Below are 16,603 nucleotides of genomic sequence, written 5' to 3' on the forward strand. Positions count from 1 at the left end.
TTTCCATCTTTAAAATACGTTTATGATTATTCTGATTCTTAGTTCACCCTCAATCAGCAGAGTTATTTTAGTGGAGTCATTTATGAATACATTTTATACGTTTCTTTAATGGCTCTATTTATGTTCACCGTACAATATATTGTTTGCTCTATAGATATTCCAAGGTTCCAGCCAACAGTTGATCACCCGGTTTGTATTGGAACTGTTTGCTATCACCACAATTATCACTGGTTCTGATTAAATATTGTCAGAATACACAGTATATCGCAGTCTCTTGCGATAGCTGCAGCACAATCAAGATGCCCATGCAGCCCAGATGACCCCTGCCACCTGCCGAAAGCGCCAACAATGGCCACATGAGCATCAAAACTGGACCATGGAGAAATGGACGAAGGATTCAAGGTTCAAGGATTCCATGTGGATGTTACTTTGACACATACCACCTACCTAACTAAGCATTGCTGCAGACCTGCTCCACCCTTTCATAGAAACAGTTTCAGCAGGATAATGCACCCTCCCACAAAGCAAAAATGGTTCAGTAATGGTTTGAGGAGCACAGCAACAAGTTTGAAGTGTTGACTTGGCCTCCAGATTCCCCAGATCTCAATCCAATTGAGTATCTGTGGGCCATCCATGGAGGCTCCACCTCAAAACTTACAGGACTTAAAGGAAGTATTGCTAGCATCTTGGTGCCAAATGCCACAGTACACCTTCAGGAGGTTAGTGGAGTTCATGCCAACACAATATTAGGCAGGTGGTGATAATGTTATGCTTGACCAGTGTATTTAGGATCAGTACTTTATATGTAATAATTCCCCTTGCGGGGTCAATAAAGTGTCTATCTATCTATCTATCTATCTATCTATCTATCTATCTATCTATCTATCTATCTATCTATCTATCTATCTATCTATCTATGTGCTTTCTAAACAACTCATTTATTAAATTCAACACCGTTTAATAGAAGGGGCATTTCACTTGTACAATTATTTATTATTAAAAAAAATAGCTCATAATCTAGAATTAAAATTGTGTACCTTAAAAACTTTTTTCAATTCTCTTTTGTTTTAGATGTTGCTGATAAACACAGTCGCTTGACGAAAAGACGCTTCAATTTTCGATCTTTACAAAATCTTACGCATTTTATGGATAAATGTCAAACTGTTTTATTAATCTGTTTAATACGTCTGCATTCATAACACTGGTGCCAAATTTCTGCCAAGCGGAAGCAGCAGCATGACTACTGAAAGAAGACGCAAACCTCCGAGAGTGCTTATGGGTAATGAAGTCTTTTAACGCCCTGTCTCTCTGACGGTGACTTGGCGAACAACTACATATCCCGCCTGTCCTCACAGCAGCGTGTTTTTCTGCGGGTGACGATGAGGGTGAAATTCACTCGGCTTCGTTTTACCAGTTAAATCTAATCTGTGGCTTTCAGTGCGTTGAAGAACGATGCTGCTCAAATAGCGGGCTTAACGGTTACGTATGACGTCAAAACACAGCCATTGTACGCCACGGTGCATTTTGTCAACATCCTTCGACAACTGCAGCTGACTGAACAGTTCGAGGTGTGTAAAGGTGATTTAAATGTAATGAACTGTTTGTAACTGTTAATCTAACTCCTCTTCCTCTTCCACAGTCGCCATAATCCTTATATATGCCTTACAATCAGTTGCGGGTTCACTGTTTTCCTGTAGCGTACTCACATAAAGTTGGCAACCCCTCAGACTCTTTCCTGAACCATTTTTGTTTTGTGGCGGGGTGCATTATCCTGCTTAAAGAGACCACAGACATCAGGGAATACCGTTTACCGTTACCGTTGTACATGGTCTGCAGGTACGTTTCAAAGTAACATCCACATGGATGGCAGGACCCAAGGTTTCCTAGCAGAACATTACCCAAAGCATCACACTGTCTCCGTGTGCATCCTGGTGCCAGCTGTTCCCCAGATAAGCAATGCACTTTTGGTGGTGGACAAGAGTCAGTGGCTGTTCAGCCCCATACACAACAAACTGCAATGCACTGTGATTCCCGACACCTTTCAGAACCAACAGTAACTTTTGTTGTTGTTGTTCTGACATTTACGGTGTTGTGCGCTGTGAATCCATCCCCAATGGTTAGGCTGTCAAATCAGGGTTTTACTCTAACATCCTGAGCCACACTACCACAACCATCCAAGTTGAATGATCACCTTTTTTGTCCAGTGTGGATTGCAGAAGCAAAAGTGCAAGTGGTCATTACAGATCTGTGCATGGAGCCGGCCTATGGATGCTACCTGTAATCAGTCGTATATGTTTTTTAAATGTATTTTTTAATAGGCAGAATCACAGAGCTTTTACAGTCACACCTTGTAAAATTAAACATTGTTATAACTTTCATATAGTTACTTTTTTGTGATTTCACCTTCAGTGAATTCTCAATTATTTTCTAACCCTTTTGTCAGCATTGTCCAACTGAAGAGATTTCATTTAGACTGGCATGAAGGGGAAAAAAATGCTAAAATCTGATATGAGAATCTAGAACCCTGATTATTATTAATATTATTATTATTATTATTGGTTTCTGTTGTGATGTCTAACAATCAGTTAGCCATATTGCGGAATGACATGTAGAATAATGGAATGACATCTCACATTTGTGAAACCAGAAAGGACAATATTTGACATTTTTCAATTACCAAAATAGGTTCTAATTATTTTTCTGCTTATTAATTCTCTCATTGTTTCAATACTACAGCAAAGAACCAATCAGACAGGAACAACAGATGTGAAGGCTTATTGTTTGTCTCCTCTTGAGTTCCAAATATCAAATTTCAGGAGCAACAGAATGAAAATAATTATCCAACCATCTGTGCACAACAAATTCTTCCTTGATGATTGATTTGCAACGAATGGAACTCAAATGTTAGCAGTGAGGCACTTTATGCACATTAGCTGGATATGTTTCTGTATCCTTATGCTGTTGGACATTTGCATCTATGGCCACTGTGATCAACAAAGAGCGGGGGTGAAATAAAGGAGCTGGCAGGCTTTAAGTTTGCTCCACACTTACATTTTAAAGATGTGGTAAAAGCAACAACAGTTTTTAAAAGTAGATATTAAATGAGCAATAGTCTGGCCACTCTTCTAACAGATGAGTGAAAAAGAGACCTGAGGCAGGTCAGCTCATGTCTTACACAAACACAAGGTAGAAATTAATTGGCTCTTTGGCTGAATCACTGGTGTTATTGCTAAATTCAACTCAAGGGCTTCAAGGAGCAAACTTATAACTGTGTCGTGTCTTTGTCAATAGCAGTGAGTGATGGAGTTTCCAGAAGATTTCAACCAGCTTGAACTTCTTGACACACATGGACAGCTGATCCCCCGAGGGTCTGGCAGCATGTGGACCGGAAGCAAGGAGGATGAAGAGGAAGCAGAGGAGACGGAGCACAATGAGGAGTGGTATCTGAAAAAGGAGGAAGCTCTGAAAGATGAACCAAAAGAGCTCATTCTGTGGGCAGCCGAAAACAGTCGTGTAAGTCCAGTTTTGTTCTCACACAGTCTTTACAGATTATAGCCTCAAAAATTATGTTATTATTTTTTTCAAGACATTTGTGATAATTATGGGGGAGGAGGTTATCAGTGAGTGCAGCTGTGAGCTGCTGTCAGTGATGAGACCACCTGTTTGAAGTGTGAATCTACCAAAAAAAGGTGACAGCAGCACAGCAGTTTTCCCTGGTAATTTTAAGTAAAAGTACAACATGACTGCTTACCACTTCAGTTTAACAGTCACTAAAGTAACATAACTTGTAGCTCTTCAGGAGCTGCACAATATTTTCACATAATAAAACTGGAATATATATTCTGCCTGGAATGTATTTTGGGTCAGACTGTTTAACCAGTTGCTTTTCCGTATCACCAGCTGCTCGTATCTCTTCCTTATTTGACTTCATAGCCTGGTTGTACTCGACGGTGTGTTTTTGTCTCAAGTGGTGAAATGCATTTGTTCTTTCCATCTTTAGCAGGAGCAATTTTCTTGCATATTTTCCAAAACATTGTGATTTGTTGGAGTTTAGTAAAAAGAGAGATACTTTAACAAATTGTTATGGGAGGCTGACACACGGCTCTAGCTCTGACACATCTGGGTTTTATCTTGTCATTGTGCACGCCAGGGAAAAACACACGACTTTGCTATATCATTAATATCATGATGTGACACTTTTATATTGCTTAAAAATTTATACCAGTGCTATCGTAGCCAATATGATAAGGTACTGCCCTATTTCAAATAACTGGCTGGCCCATGCAGGAGATTGTCCACTCTCTTTAGTTACATCACAGCCTCTCCTGCTGTGTTTTCCTCTCTTGTTCATCTACAGGGTAATTTTAGTGTAGTATTATTAAGACCACTTAGCAGAACACAAGGTTATTTCTAGTCCTCATACCTCAGTTATTCTTGATGTGTTGTCACTGCTTGCATTAACTCTAATTAGCACAGTCCTGTAAATGTGATAGGTGCGTTTCACTGGCTACAGTATACTCCTAAATGTATATTCAGAGCTCAGAAAAAAACAAAAACCTCTGGGAATCTCTTACCACATTTCCACTGACGAGGTTTTCACTTTAAAAGCATAGGTTTTGTTACATATAGTATGTACTTGTATATTATATGTTAACCGTCACTGAGTTGCTTACAAAACAAACACTCAAAACAAAATTGACTGGTGTGACTCATCAGTGCTTAAGGTTTAAATCAAAATCAAAGCAAATCATTTCCATCTGCAATAATGGAAATCCTGCAGCAGCAGTAATAACCCAGCCCAGAACAGAACAGCCATCAATAGATATGACACTGAGCCACCGACCAGCCTCTAGGCCTGTGTGACTGAGGCCTAAGAAGTGGCTAAACATGACTTTATTCTGTCTGAACTCGTGATATGCTGTGCGTGGTGTGCCATCATTCAGTACTGATTTTTATAATAAGAGTAAGAGGACAGAGCAAGTAGAAAAACACAATGGGTCATCAACTGCTGCACCAGTTTAAAAAACAAAACAAAAACAGCACCTTCGGGAAAAGGAGGGAAAAAAAAGGGGGAAAACTAATGGAATCAGATTCATACATATTTATTGATCCCAGAGGGAACTTTCAGTTGTTACAGCTGCAACCATTTATCATATAAAAAGAAAAACACTAATAATTTAAAACCAAAAAGAGAAATTTGCAATATGTACACGAGAATTCTTATGAATACAGTAAAGGCGGTGGCTGTGATTAATAAATATAAATCTGGAACATACTGTATAAGCAGTTCAAATTATTGCACCTCTGAGATATTGCATACATAATTAATTGCACAGATCAACTATAGTGTTGCCCATTAAGGGAAGAGTTATAAAGTTTGATGGCCACAGGTAGGAATGACCTCCTGTGGCGCTCTGTGGTGCATTTTGGTGGGATGAGTCTTGCACTAAATGTGCTCCTCTGTAGTAACAGTAACTAGTCACTACATAAAATTCTTACTGACATGTAAAGGGAGGGACCATCTAAGTGTGGGGGTAGAGGAATGGTAAAAGTAATCAACTTGTATCCAGGTTAACAATAAATGTGAAGATTAAAACAGTTTTATGGGATGGTCTGGGGCTGCTTTGCTGCTTCAGGACCTGTACGACTTGCCATAATTGACAGAGACATGAATTCTGCTCTCTACCAGAAAGGAGAATGTCCAGCCATCTGTTTGTGCTCTGAAGCTCAAGGTCACTGTTACACTTGGGTTATGCAGCAGGAAAATGATCCGAAACACACCAGCAAGTCCACCCGAGAATAGCTACAAAACAAATTTAGGGTTTGGGGTTTTGGAGTGGTGTAGTCAAAGCCTAGACTTAAATCTGATTGGTCATGCCAAAGCCTCTCATTCGTGACCATTCATGGCCATTTGTGCTGGAAAACCCTCCTCCAGTGTGGCTGAATTAAAACAATTGTGGGTCAAAGTGAGTGGACCAAAATTGATGTGAAATGCCTGATTGCAGTTCTTGCTGCCATGGGTGGTGCAACCGGTTATTAGATTTAGGGGCAATTATTTTTCACACAGGGCCTGTTAGGTTTGGTTTTTAACAAATGAAATTATCATTTAGAAACTGCACTTTGCATTAACCTGCGTTATCTTTATTTTGGCAATAAAATTATTAATAATATAGATGACTGATGATTTAAAAAAAAAAACCCACAGAAACCTTGACAAGATGGTTTTGATAACCTTAATTTATTTTCAGTTTTGAATTTTTTCAACAAACACACCGTGGAGGTTTAAATGGAGTGTAGTTGATTTCTTGTATAATTCAGCCCTTTGGCTTTTCTTTGTGTTGACATTTGGATGCTTTTTTAATGGCTATTTTTTCTGCTGCTCTCTAACAAAAAAAAAAATTTTACCTTTTTTTTCTAATCCAGAACAAAAACTAAGTAAACTATTTTATGAGATCTGTAGTAAATTTAGCATCTGACTTTGCATACCACGAGACACCGAGCAACACAGAAAGGGAGCAGTTAATAAAGAGAGAGCACATTTAATTTAAACAATATATCCTGCAGATAATTAAACTGGTTTCAGCCTAATTTAATCACAGTTCATTATGTGCATTGTAACACCGTCAGGATCCAGCAGTTTCCCTCAACACAATTGCAGAAGATACGTGTGTAGAATAAAATCTCAAATAATTCAGTTATTTGTCTCCATTATAAATTTTCGCTTTTCACTGAGTAAGAAGTAGAGTTGAGTATTTTTCAGACAATAAGTGCTGATAATATTAGGAGAATCATTTCACAGTGCTGTCCAAATTTCCTTTTTTTTTCATGTAGCTTACAGCAAGAGATTGTCTGCATCAGATGCGTTCTCACCCTTGGAAAAAGTCAGTTTATCTTTGGCTAAGAACGTGGCTACAAGCGTGTAGGAGGCAGGACACTGGACGCCCACTCGTGTGCTGTAATTTCTCTGAACTTTTTGCCTTCTGTGTTTTCAGTTTGACCTTAAACTGACTTTGTACAAGGAAGCTGGCAGGGTGAAGATCTTGTAACAGCGATGTTTGTTTCTGCACTCTAATTGTCAGTCTTACACTACTATCTTCAAATCATAATTTATGTATAGTGTACTTTTAGCTCACTTTATATTTAACAGATGCACTAGGCCCCAATTACGTAGGCCTTGAGATTGGTCAGCAACCCACTAGCAACCACTGGTCAACAATGTGTATTTGCTAGCCAGTGGTTGCTGGCAGTCACTAGGTGAAATTGGTCAGATTGCCACAGTCACCTGTAGTTTGCATGGATGATGCCAACTTGTCTGCACACATTAGCCAACTACTCGCACTGAAAAGAGCAATGCAAACTGGAAATGAAAACCATTTGCTTTCAAAGTAAAAGCAAATGGTTTAACTTTTTGAAACATGTTGATTGCAGTCATAGACGGTGCAAAAGATGGACGTAGCTTTGAAGTCTGAAAAGTTAAGCCAGTGCCGAAGTGCTTTCAGCCTGTAGTTGTCTTTAAATGCCATCATGGGTTGATAGCTGTGGTTGCAAAAACATATGGGAAAATGACCAAGAACTGCCGGGACCTCTGTAAAATCTTTGCTGCTGAGTTTACTGTCTCAGTCTCTCATTTCAGGTGATACTAAATAAAACATTAAGCACATTCAGTAAAATTTGGTCTGGCTATAGTCAGGAAAATTTTCCAGGTCATGCTCACTGAGGACTGACTTATCCATCAGAAGTGGGTAGCCATTGAGGATGCCATTTCTCAGTTGGATCTGCACCTCAACGTCACATCCAGTTTCAAAATGCCAAGATGACAACTGCAAATACGCTCATCTCAAGGCTCAGCAGATCTAATGGGTGACATCACAGTAGCTGAATTCATCTTTTATGCTGTCTAAGGTTGCAGCAGTGAGGCACAAACTTTATTTTGAAGTTTGCATAGCACTGTTTTACAAGCTTCAGAACTGCTCAGTGAGTAAAGGAATAATCCCATCATAATCCCATTGGTGTGACTATTTACACCTTGCACAAAGCATAGATAATGCTGACCTTGTGATGACTTTCCCAGAGTTGAAGATAAATTTTAAATTATTAAGATTTCTTTTAGAAGATGCAGCTTCGATTTAAAAAAAAAAAAAAAAATCTCATCTCCTGAGTTTCTGTGACTTTCTTTCAGCTTTCCACAGTCCGGAGTTTGTTAGCTGCTGATCCTTTACTGGTGCACTGCTGGGATGAAGATGGTTACACTCCCCTGCACCGTGCAGCATACAGCGGCCACGTTGAAATTGTTTCCGCTCTGCTTGCCAGCGGCTCAAAGGTCAACCCTCGCACCATTGATGGCTGGACCCCCCTTCACAGCGCTTGTCGTTGGAGTCGCGTCTCTGTGGCGAGTTGTCTCCTGCAGCATGGAGCCGAATTGAACGCGCAGACCAACGGTGGGCTCACACCATTACACCTCGCTGCTTCCTACACAAGCTTCTCAAAAACAGACTCGAGACGCACCTTAGAGCTGCTGCTCTCTCAGCGCCATCTGAAGCCGGGGCTGCGCACCAGCAGTGGGGAGACTGCCACTGAAGTGGCCCGACGTAGTGGCCCCCATCACTTTATGTTTGAGATGGTTGAAGACTGTGTGAATGTGGTACCCATCTCATGAACAAAAAAAACCAGTCTGTCACATTAGGTTTTTAATCTGTTCTTGTCCGTGAAAGTACATTTGGGTATACAAATGCAAGGTTAATATATCACTAGGAAAAAAAAAAAAAAATTTTAATCTGTTACTCTGCCTACTATATAGACTGGGTCATATTTCAACAGAATGGGAATGTTTAAAAGACAATGTGGATGCCCTTGTATTCTTGCTTCTGAAATGGTGAAATAGTCACATTTCCTTTTGAACCAATGTAATAAATGTGAATGTCAATTTTTTTTTTCTTTGACCAGTTGTTCTTCTTTGTAATTAGATTTAAAGTTTCTTCTTTTATACTTCACAATAGATCACACGCTTTAAAAGTCTCTTAAAGCTGAAATTATAGGTTTTCTGAGGATCTAAAAGACACCGTGATCGGATTCAAGCTGTGTTGCTGAGTAACAATTGTTCACTGACATTTACATATCAGGAATTCAAAGAATTATAGGTGAGTAGTTATTTTAGTATCCACCTATTAACTAGAAGTCTCATCATGTGGAATTTTTTTTTTTTTAACCTTCGAATGTTTTCCTTGTAGGCACATCCAGAAAACTCCAAAGTCATAACTATTACTTTTTCTTTTGTACTTGGCACCTAACTTTTTACACTCGCTGGTCACTTTATCTTTTACTCAGGTAGGCTCTGGCACTAAACAATGCTCAGTGGGTACTAATGGACCCAAAGTATAAACATTACACCACCAGCACCAGGCTGAACCATTGATACAAGGTAGTATGGATCCATGCTTTTAATTTATGCCAAATTCTGTCTGTACCGTACAAATGTTGCTGCAGAAATTGAGACTCCTCAGACCAGGCAATATTTTTTCAATCTTCTGTTGTCCAATTTTGTTGCGCCTATGTGGCATCTAGTGTGGTCTTCTGCTGCTGTAGCCCATCTACTTCAAGTTTTGATGCGTTGTGCATTCAGATATGGTGAATCAGTATGGCCATTCTCCTCTGATCTGTGACATCAGTAAAACATTTTCACCCAGAGAACTGCTCCCACCTGACATTTTCTCTCTTTCTGACCATTCTCTGTAAACCCTAGAGATGGTTGTGTGGCACTAACAACTATACCATACCAAAGTAACTTTCTTCTTTCACCTTTCGTCTCCATTCTGATGCATTGAATTGCTGCCATGTGATTGGCTGATTAGATATTTGAGTTATTGGCCAATTGAGCAGGTGTACCTAATTAAGTGGTCATTAAGTGTACCGCACCTTTTGTCTCTTTTAGTTCATTTTGAGCATAGTTTGAGCAACATAGGTCACGACAGCTCTGATAAATTGTTTTTTTTAATTAATTCAATTTATTCTGCAAAATAGATTTTAGACATCATCTTCTCAATCTTGCATGCTTTGTCTCAGGCAAAGCAAGTGACTGCAGTCAGTCCACATATGACAAATGGAGAGCCATGAGGAAGGTTAAAAAGACAATGCAGATTTAAGGTGTCAGCTTTCACTGAGATCCCGTACCACTGCTGACACCCTACACTTGTGGCAGGAGTTAGAAAGCAGACACATTGTGCTGTATACTGCATTCTTTGGTTGCTTTGAAGCCTGTAACACAATGACAAGTGAACTGCGGTGTGGGACAAACCCACTATTTTAACTCTCAATGCCACAAAAAGACTCAAGGACACAAAAGAGAATTTTAAAAAAGCAGCTAACCCAGGCACGACCTAACAGAAAAACCTTGAGAGTAAGAGATAAGTAAAATTTTATTTCTACAGTACCTTTCAATGTAAACATCACAAACTGCTTCACAACACAATACCAGACCATAAAAGAGTTAACCAAACAAAAGTCTAAAAGATATCACCAAGACCACAGCTCTCGAGCTCAGAGGGAACTTGTCCGTGCAGAGTTCTAAAAGTCAAAACCAGAATCTTAGAATGGAGTCTCAGTTTAACGGGGATCCAGTGCAATGGTGTGAGTGCTTGGAAGACTTGGTCAGAAGTCTTGCAGCAGCATTTTGAACAACCTGTAGATGATCCAGGTAGTTTTTGCTTAGTCAAGTGAATGGTGAATTCATAACAGAAACCTCTTCAGCAGACATCTTATTACCTTCAGCAAAACTATTTTGGCCTAATTTGGAGGCCTTACCCTAAACTTTTAGCCAAATACTTTTAGTCACCTGTGCTTTAGTAAAAGTATAAAATGAATTCCAGCAAAAACATATTTTCAATATTAACAATGCTCATTAATTTTTTTTTAAAAAGTAATTATCTTTAACATTTATACAAATACCTTTTGGTAACCACATCCTAGAATAGAGAAAAATTTGTTTACCATGGAAATCCTAAGAAAGTACACACTGCTCTGTTGTACAAGGTTATGTACTACATAGTGTCTTTCTATTTATATAATCTATAACTATAAGCCAGATATAATGGATTCTTACAAGGTATTCACATCATACTATACTTGTGTGTACAGGAATATGACTACATAATGCACCAATACTACATAATCAGCTGATATCAATGCATTATACATCACTATAATCATAAGACAACCATGTTGTTTATATTTGAGCATTATTCTGAGCAGTAGGTATGGCTTTAATATTGCTCAAGGTTGAATCATAGCCTGTGCTATTTGTGGCTGTGAGTCATCACTGACCAACATGAAAGACAATGCTCAGCCAATCAGAAGTTGACATCGCAGGTTAATCAATAAGGTTGCAGCCTAGAAATGATGTTACTATAAACAGACTGGCTCTTTACTGAGAAATTTGGGATTCCCCAGTTTCTCATTATCTGCTACTGCCAGCTGTTCATTGACTTAGATCAGCTGCTACATTATGGGGAATCCCCACTTTCTCCATTTCAGTGGTCAGTAGGTATAGCCAGTCACACAGCACGATATGAGCGCATGATTAGGCTGAGCCAGTCAGGCATGTCATTAGCATATATTATCATTAGCATATATTATCATAGTATTAAAGTTTAATATAATACATAGTATAGTAACAGCCTGAAATCCTGCCTGAAACAAAGCAAAGTTTATAATAATATAAGATAAAATAATAATAATATAAAAGAAGCAAATTATTTCTAGCACCTTCCAAAACAAAATTGTATCTTCTTGTTACTCCCAAGCTAGAAAAATAAAATTAATATCAGCAGATAGTTGAGAAACAACTAGTACTGATTGTAAGCATGCAGTAAATAAACACCAAAGGTCTATCTTTGCCAACTTGTCTGCAAACTACTGACTGACAGTAGCAACAACATTGTCCACAAGCAGTGCATCCCACAGAAGGTCAGCGCTGTGCAAACAGAAAGTCTGGCTGTTTGCACAGTGCTGTATCAAAGTGTATTAATGGAAAGTTGACTGGAAGGGGAAAAGTGTGGTAGGGAAAGGTGCACAAGCAACAGGGATGACCGCAGCTTTGAGAGGAATGTCAAGAAAAGTCACTTTAAGAACTCTGAAGTGCTTCAAAAGGAGTGGACTGAGGCTGGAGTCAGGGCATTAAGAGCCACCACGCACAGACGTCTTCAGGAAAGGAGCTACAACAGTCGCATTCCTAAAATCAAGCCACTCCTGAACCACAGACGACACCAGATCCATCTTATCTGAGCTGAGGAGAAAAAAGAACACAGTCAACGCAGCCGTCTACCAGGAGATTTAAGAGCACTTCATGCTACCATCAGATTACAGGGTTTAAGGTGATGCTGATTTCCTTTTCCAGCAGGACTTAATACCTGTGTTCAGAGACAAAACTACTATAATGGTTTGCTGGCCATCTTATTACTGTGGCTGACTGACCAGCCAGACCTGGCCTGAACCTCACAAATAATCTATGAGGTGTTGTTAAGAGGAAGATGAGAAATACCTGATCCAAAAAGTTGCTATCACAGCAAACTGGACTTCAATGACACTCCAGCAGTGCCACAAAGCTGCAGTAATTCACAGGAAAGGAGCCCCAGACAAGTATTGAGGGTTTAATTAACATACTTTTCAGAAGTTGGGACATTTCTGTATTAAAAAAAATAAAAAACTAGCTGTAGTCAGAGAGTCCTCAATTCGAGCTTATTGCATAATCAAGATGTTAACAACACATCATTCTAACCAAAGACAATAAGTAAAAACAATGATCATTAAAATGATCTGATCTAGAGAATTAGATGAAAATGCTTATAACTGCTGGCTCACCATTGAAAAGAAGAGTGTGTAGGCAATGTCTACAAAGTACACATAAATACACCATAAAAATATACATTTTACATTGTGTGGTATAGTCACTGGTCTCCTCTCTGTTATGCTGGTTATACTTTTTTTTTTGGGGGGGGGGGGGGGGGGGGGGGTGTCTTTTTAAAAATATTTAATAACTTCGCTGTTATACTGTGTCATCAAAATGTCTGCACCCATCAGTGAAATTCCACCCCCAATGCATCAATTTGTACCTTTCCTACTGCAAATTTATGCTGGTTATGTGTTCACTGAAAACACAAAAAAAAGGCACCGTGTAATGAGTCAAACACAATGGCATGAGCATTTCTGGCATTTTGTATTGATTTCAAATAATTATTCTCAAATCTTCTTATTTTGAGATGTATTATTATCTCTGGTGAGTCAACACTCATCCATGATTCACTTCTTCTCTCTCCTCTTTTTCTGTTTGCCTCGGTCCTGACAGGAGATTCGAAGTTTTTCTGTCATTTTTGGTGGGGTTGGGTGGGTGTGGATGAAGTAATCTGCTTGTTTATGTCAATGATAAATTTGTTTATGTTAATGTACCAGCTGTTACATTAACAGCTGGTACATTAATAGCTCAGATGTGTTTACAAAACACACATCTGTGCTTTTGCATCATTTTTAGCATTATGTTCATCTCAACTATATTATTGAGACTCACTAAAATCAGAGGGACATGACCTTTTCATCTCCTCAGAAATGTATACGCCTGTCCTTAGTTTCTCCTCATTGGATCCCTGTAAAATACACATTTGAATTTTGAAGACCTCATCATATTATCCCAATAGAGCACGTGGATCTTAGAGTACAGGCTGAGGCTGTTCCTTGCTTTCACCTATCAGGCTCCTCTCCTGTGGAACCAGCTCCCAGTTCTCTCTACTTTTAAGATCAGACATTAAACTTTCCTTTCTGGTACACTATAGTTAGAGCTGGATGATGACCCCGAGCCATCCTTTAATTATGCTGCTATAAGCCTATACTGCTTGAGGCACTCTGCTCTACTTTCCTCTCCCCATGAATTTATGTGCCACTACATGATATGTAATGTAGTTTTGTCTCTCTCCTGTACTTTGTGCTTCTCTGTAGCTTTCTGCAGGTATCTCAGGCTCCAAGGCTGCTGTTAAAAGGTTTTTATTTCTCCGCGCTGTCACCAAGTGCTTGCTTGAAGCAAATTCTTGGATTTTTCTCTCTTGTAAGGTTTTAGCCTCATGGTGTAAGGACTGCTCAAGCTGTGATTGGCTAATTTAGACAAAAGTGAATTTTAATTGAATTGATTTGTGCCTTTGGCATTTCCATTATATGAACTGTCAACTTGTTGATGTACATGTTGTGCATGGTTGCCAGCAGGTAGAAGGTTTTTTTTGTTTTGTTTTTTAAATCGCACAAATGACTAATTTTGCGTTAAACTCATTGAAGGTCTGGATGTACTAAATACTGCATTAAAATGCTGCATGCTTTTCCATTAGAGGGTCATTTCCATCATCACTTTTACTTCCTCTTTGAATAGTGAGAGAGTGCATAAACTGATGCCTTTACAAAGTAACTGATGGATGTGTGCTTATCCGGGTTTTACTTGTAATGTGGGGACCTAGCCAATTTCACAGTCATATTTTGGGGATAATCTCCCTTATGGGAACAAAAACATGCATTATTAAATTTTAAGGTATGGTTGGATGTTTGCAAGTAAGTTTTAAATACTGTTCTCTGAAGCTACTAGCAATTGTGTGTCTTTGTGAGGACCAATGGGAGTCTCAGACAGTGATACTGAGGACATTCTGTGCTTGAAGATTATGAATTATTTTACTCAATTACTCAAAGGGTTGTTTGGGGTGTTCTGTCTTTCTTTGGGGCAATTTGTAGAGATCATAAAATTATATGGGTTAATCACTAATACTCCCTTCATAATACACAGTTTTCTGGGGGGGGGGGGGGGGGGGGGGTTGTTTTGTTTTTAGTTTTTTGAAAACATGCATGAAGAACTTACAAAGTTATGTCACTTGAGCAGAGAGAGCTTCAGTTGTTTTCTGTGGTTATACAACAGCCAAAATACAGTCCTGTGAGAAACTGCGTTCACCCTAACTTTCTTCCATGCCAGGTGCTGCTAATCAAATACATTTGATTAACTGATCATCAATAAGGGTGAGCACCTCTATAAAAGCAGAGATTTTGGAAGCTAGCTGATCTGGAGCATTCAAGTGTGTGTAAATACAATCGTCCCAGCAGTGGACATCAAAGCAAATACAGCTAAAACTGGGTCATGGAACAGAGCGATGATCTCAAGCACAGCAGCTTGAGATCATTTCAGAATGGCTGAAAAAGAAAAGAATCAAGGTTCTGCAATGGCCTGACTGAAATTCTGTGCATAAATAAATGCCTGCAGACCTCAAAGATCTGAAGCAACATTGTAAAGAAAAGTAGTCCAAAAATCTTCACAACAATGTGAGAAACTAAGAGTCATAGAGAAAATGATTATTTCTTGTTATTGCTCCTAATGTTAGTTCTGCAAGCTACTAAATCATGAAGTGCCCTTAGACTGCAGAGTCCTGTGAAAACTTTCTTTTTTTACATGATGCTATCTTGCAAGACTTTTTCAGTATTTACGTTGCAGAAATACTCATCAGTGCTGCTTTAACACTTTGACAAAAAGTTTCAAAGTGCTGCAGAACACAAGCAAAAAATGTAAACGCTGTGGATTCAGTCAAAGTGAGTATGAAAAATTCAAACAAAAGTGAAATCCCATTAAAATTAAACTCAGTAAAAGCATTAAAGCTCAAACACTTGAAACGACCTCTTCTATGAAAGCAGGTTTTCCAAAGTGTTCAAAACCAGTTTGAATATTAAATCCATAGACGTGCTATTTGAAAGCCTCAGATGTGTGACAGCAAAACTGGCGCTCTATGTGCCAGCACAGCTGTAACGTGTGCACATGATGAGACACTGATGAGATAAATCTATGTAATTATTGACTTTTTTCCACGACGAGTGGTTAATGAAGGTTTTAACATTTAATCAGTGTGGCAGCTGGTGATTTTACGCCAAAGATTATTAATTTCAAAGGTTATTTGTGGCATTTCACATAAACAGCATTTTATCTTTACAGGACTATTTCTCTGCGTGTAGAGATGAAAGTTCTCCTTTATATCTGTAACAAAACAAAACAGTACATTAGCTACAGTGCATCCAAAACTCTACAGCAAGTGCTGCGTGCTTATTCACTTTTTATTTTAAAATGTGCTAATTATTCTACAAGGAGCTGCAGTCTTTCACCAGACTATCTTTAGGAGTTTATTAACAAAAAAGGGCTCATCAGCTCCTCTGTCTATTCCCTTTTATCTGCTCATAAGAGGTGAATAAAAATAGTCTGTAACGTTTCATTTCATTATTTCTCCTCTTAGCCAGCAGAGCAGCCTTCCACAAGATCTAAGAGGAGTAGAAAATACTGATCGTTACCCAGTTCTTTAGCTTGGCTTTTATGGGGCATCTTATAACTTATTAGATGCTCTCATTGCTTAAAGCTGTCAGTGGACATGAAGATTCTACTTGTAACCATTTTTGTATTCTTCAAGTACCTTGAACTAAAAGACAGATATAATGGTACAGTATGTTATACATTTTCACTTTATGTGGTACACCTGTTCAGCTGCTAACACAAATATCTAATTAGACAATCATATGGAAGCACCCAGTGCATTTAGGCTAGTAGAAATGG

General features: G+C 38.8%; 1 protein-coding gene across 5 annotated transcripts; it reads left to right on the top strand.

The window, feature by feature from the left end:
- The first annotated feature begins 1,262 nt into the window (after positions 1 to 1,262).
- Positions 1,263 to 8,916, top strand: ankrd49 (ankyrin repeat domain 49). Of its 5 annotated transcripts, none has more exons than XM_030736684.1 (3): positions 1,263 to 1,578; positions 3,295 to 3,513; positions 8,180 to 8,916. In XM_030736684.1, exons 2-3 carry the CDS (start codon positions 3,301 to 3,303, stop codon positions 8,654 to 8,656), a joined length of 690 nt encoding a protein of 229 aa, XP_030592544.1. In that variant the 5' UTR covers positions 1,263 to 1,578; positions 3,295 to 3,300; the 3' UTR covers positions 8,657 to 8,916. The 5 variants fall into 5 exon arrangements, with proteins under 5 accessions (XP_030592544.1, XP_030592532.1, XP_030592539.1 ...); XM_030736672.1 differs by having other exon boundaries at positions 1,264 to 1,578; positions 3,292 to 3,513; XM_030736679.1 differs by having other exon boundaries at positions 1,264 to 1,568.
- Positions 8,917 to 16,603: the final 7,687 nt, after the last annotated feature.

The sequence above is a fragment of the Archocentrus centrarchus genome, chromosome 1 (genome assembly GCF_007364275.1).
Source record: "Archocentrus centrarchus isolate MPI-CPG fArcCen1 chromosome 1, fArcCen1, whole genome shotgun sequence".
Classification (NCBI taxonomy): Eukaryota; Metazoa; Chordata; class Actinopteri; order Cichliformes; family Cichlidae; genus Archocentrus; species Archocentrus centrarchus.

Coding starts and splice junctions, on each gene's coding strand:
- ankrd49 (XM_030736684.1), top strand. CDS start 3,301: ATGGAGTTTCCAGAAGATTTCAACCAGCTTGAACTTCTTGACACACAT. Junction 3,514..8,179: donor GGGCAGCCGAAAACAGTCGT/GTAAGTCCAGTT, acceptor ACTTTCTTTCAG/CTTTCCACAGTCCGGAGTTT.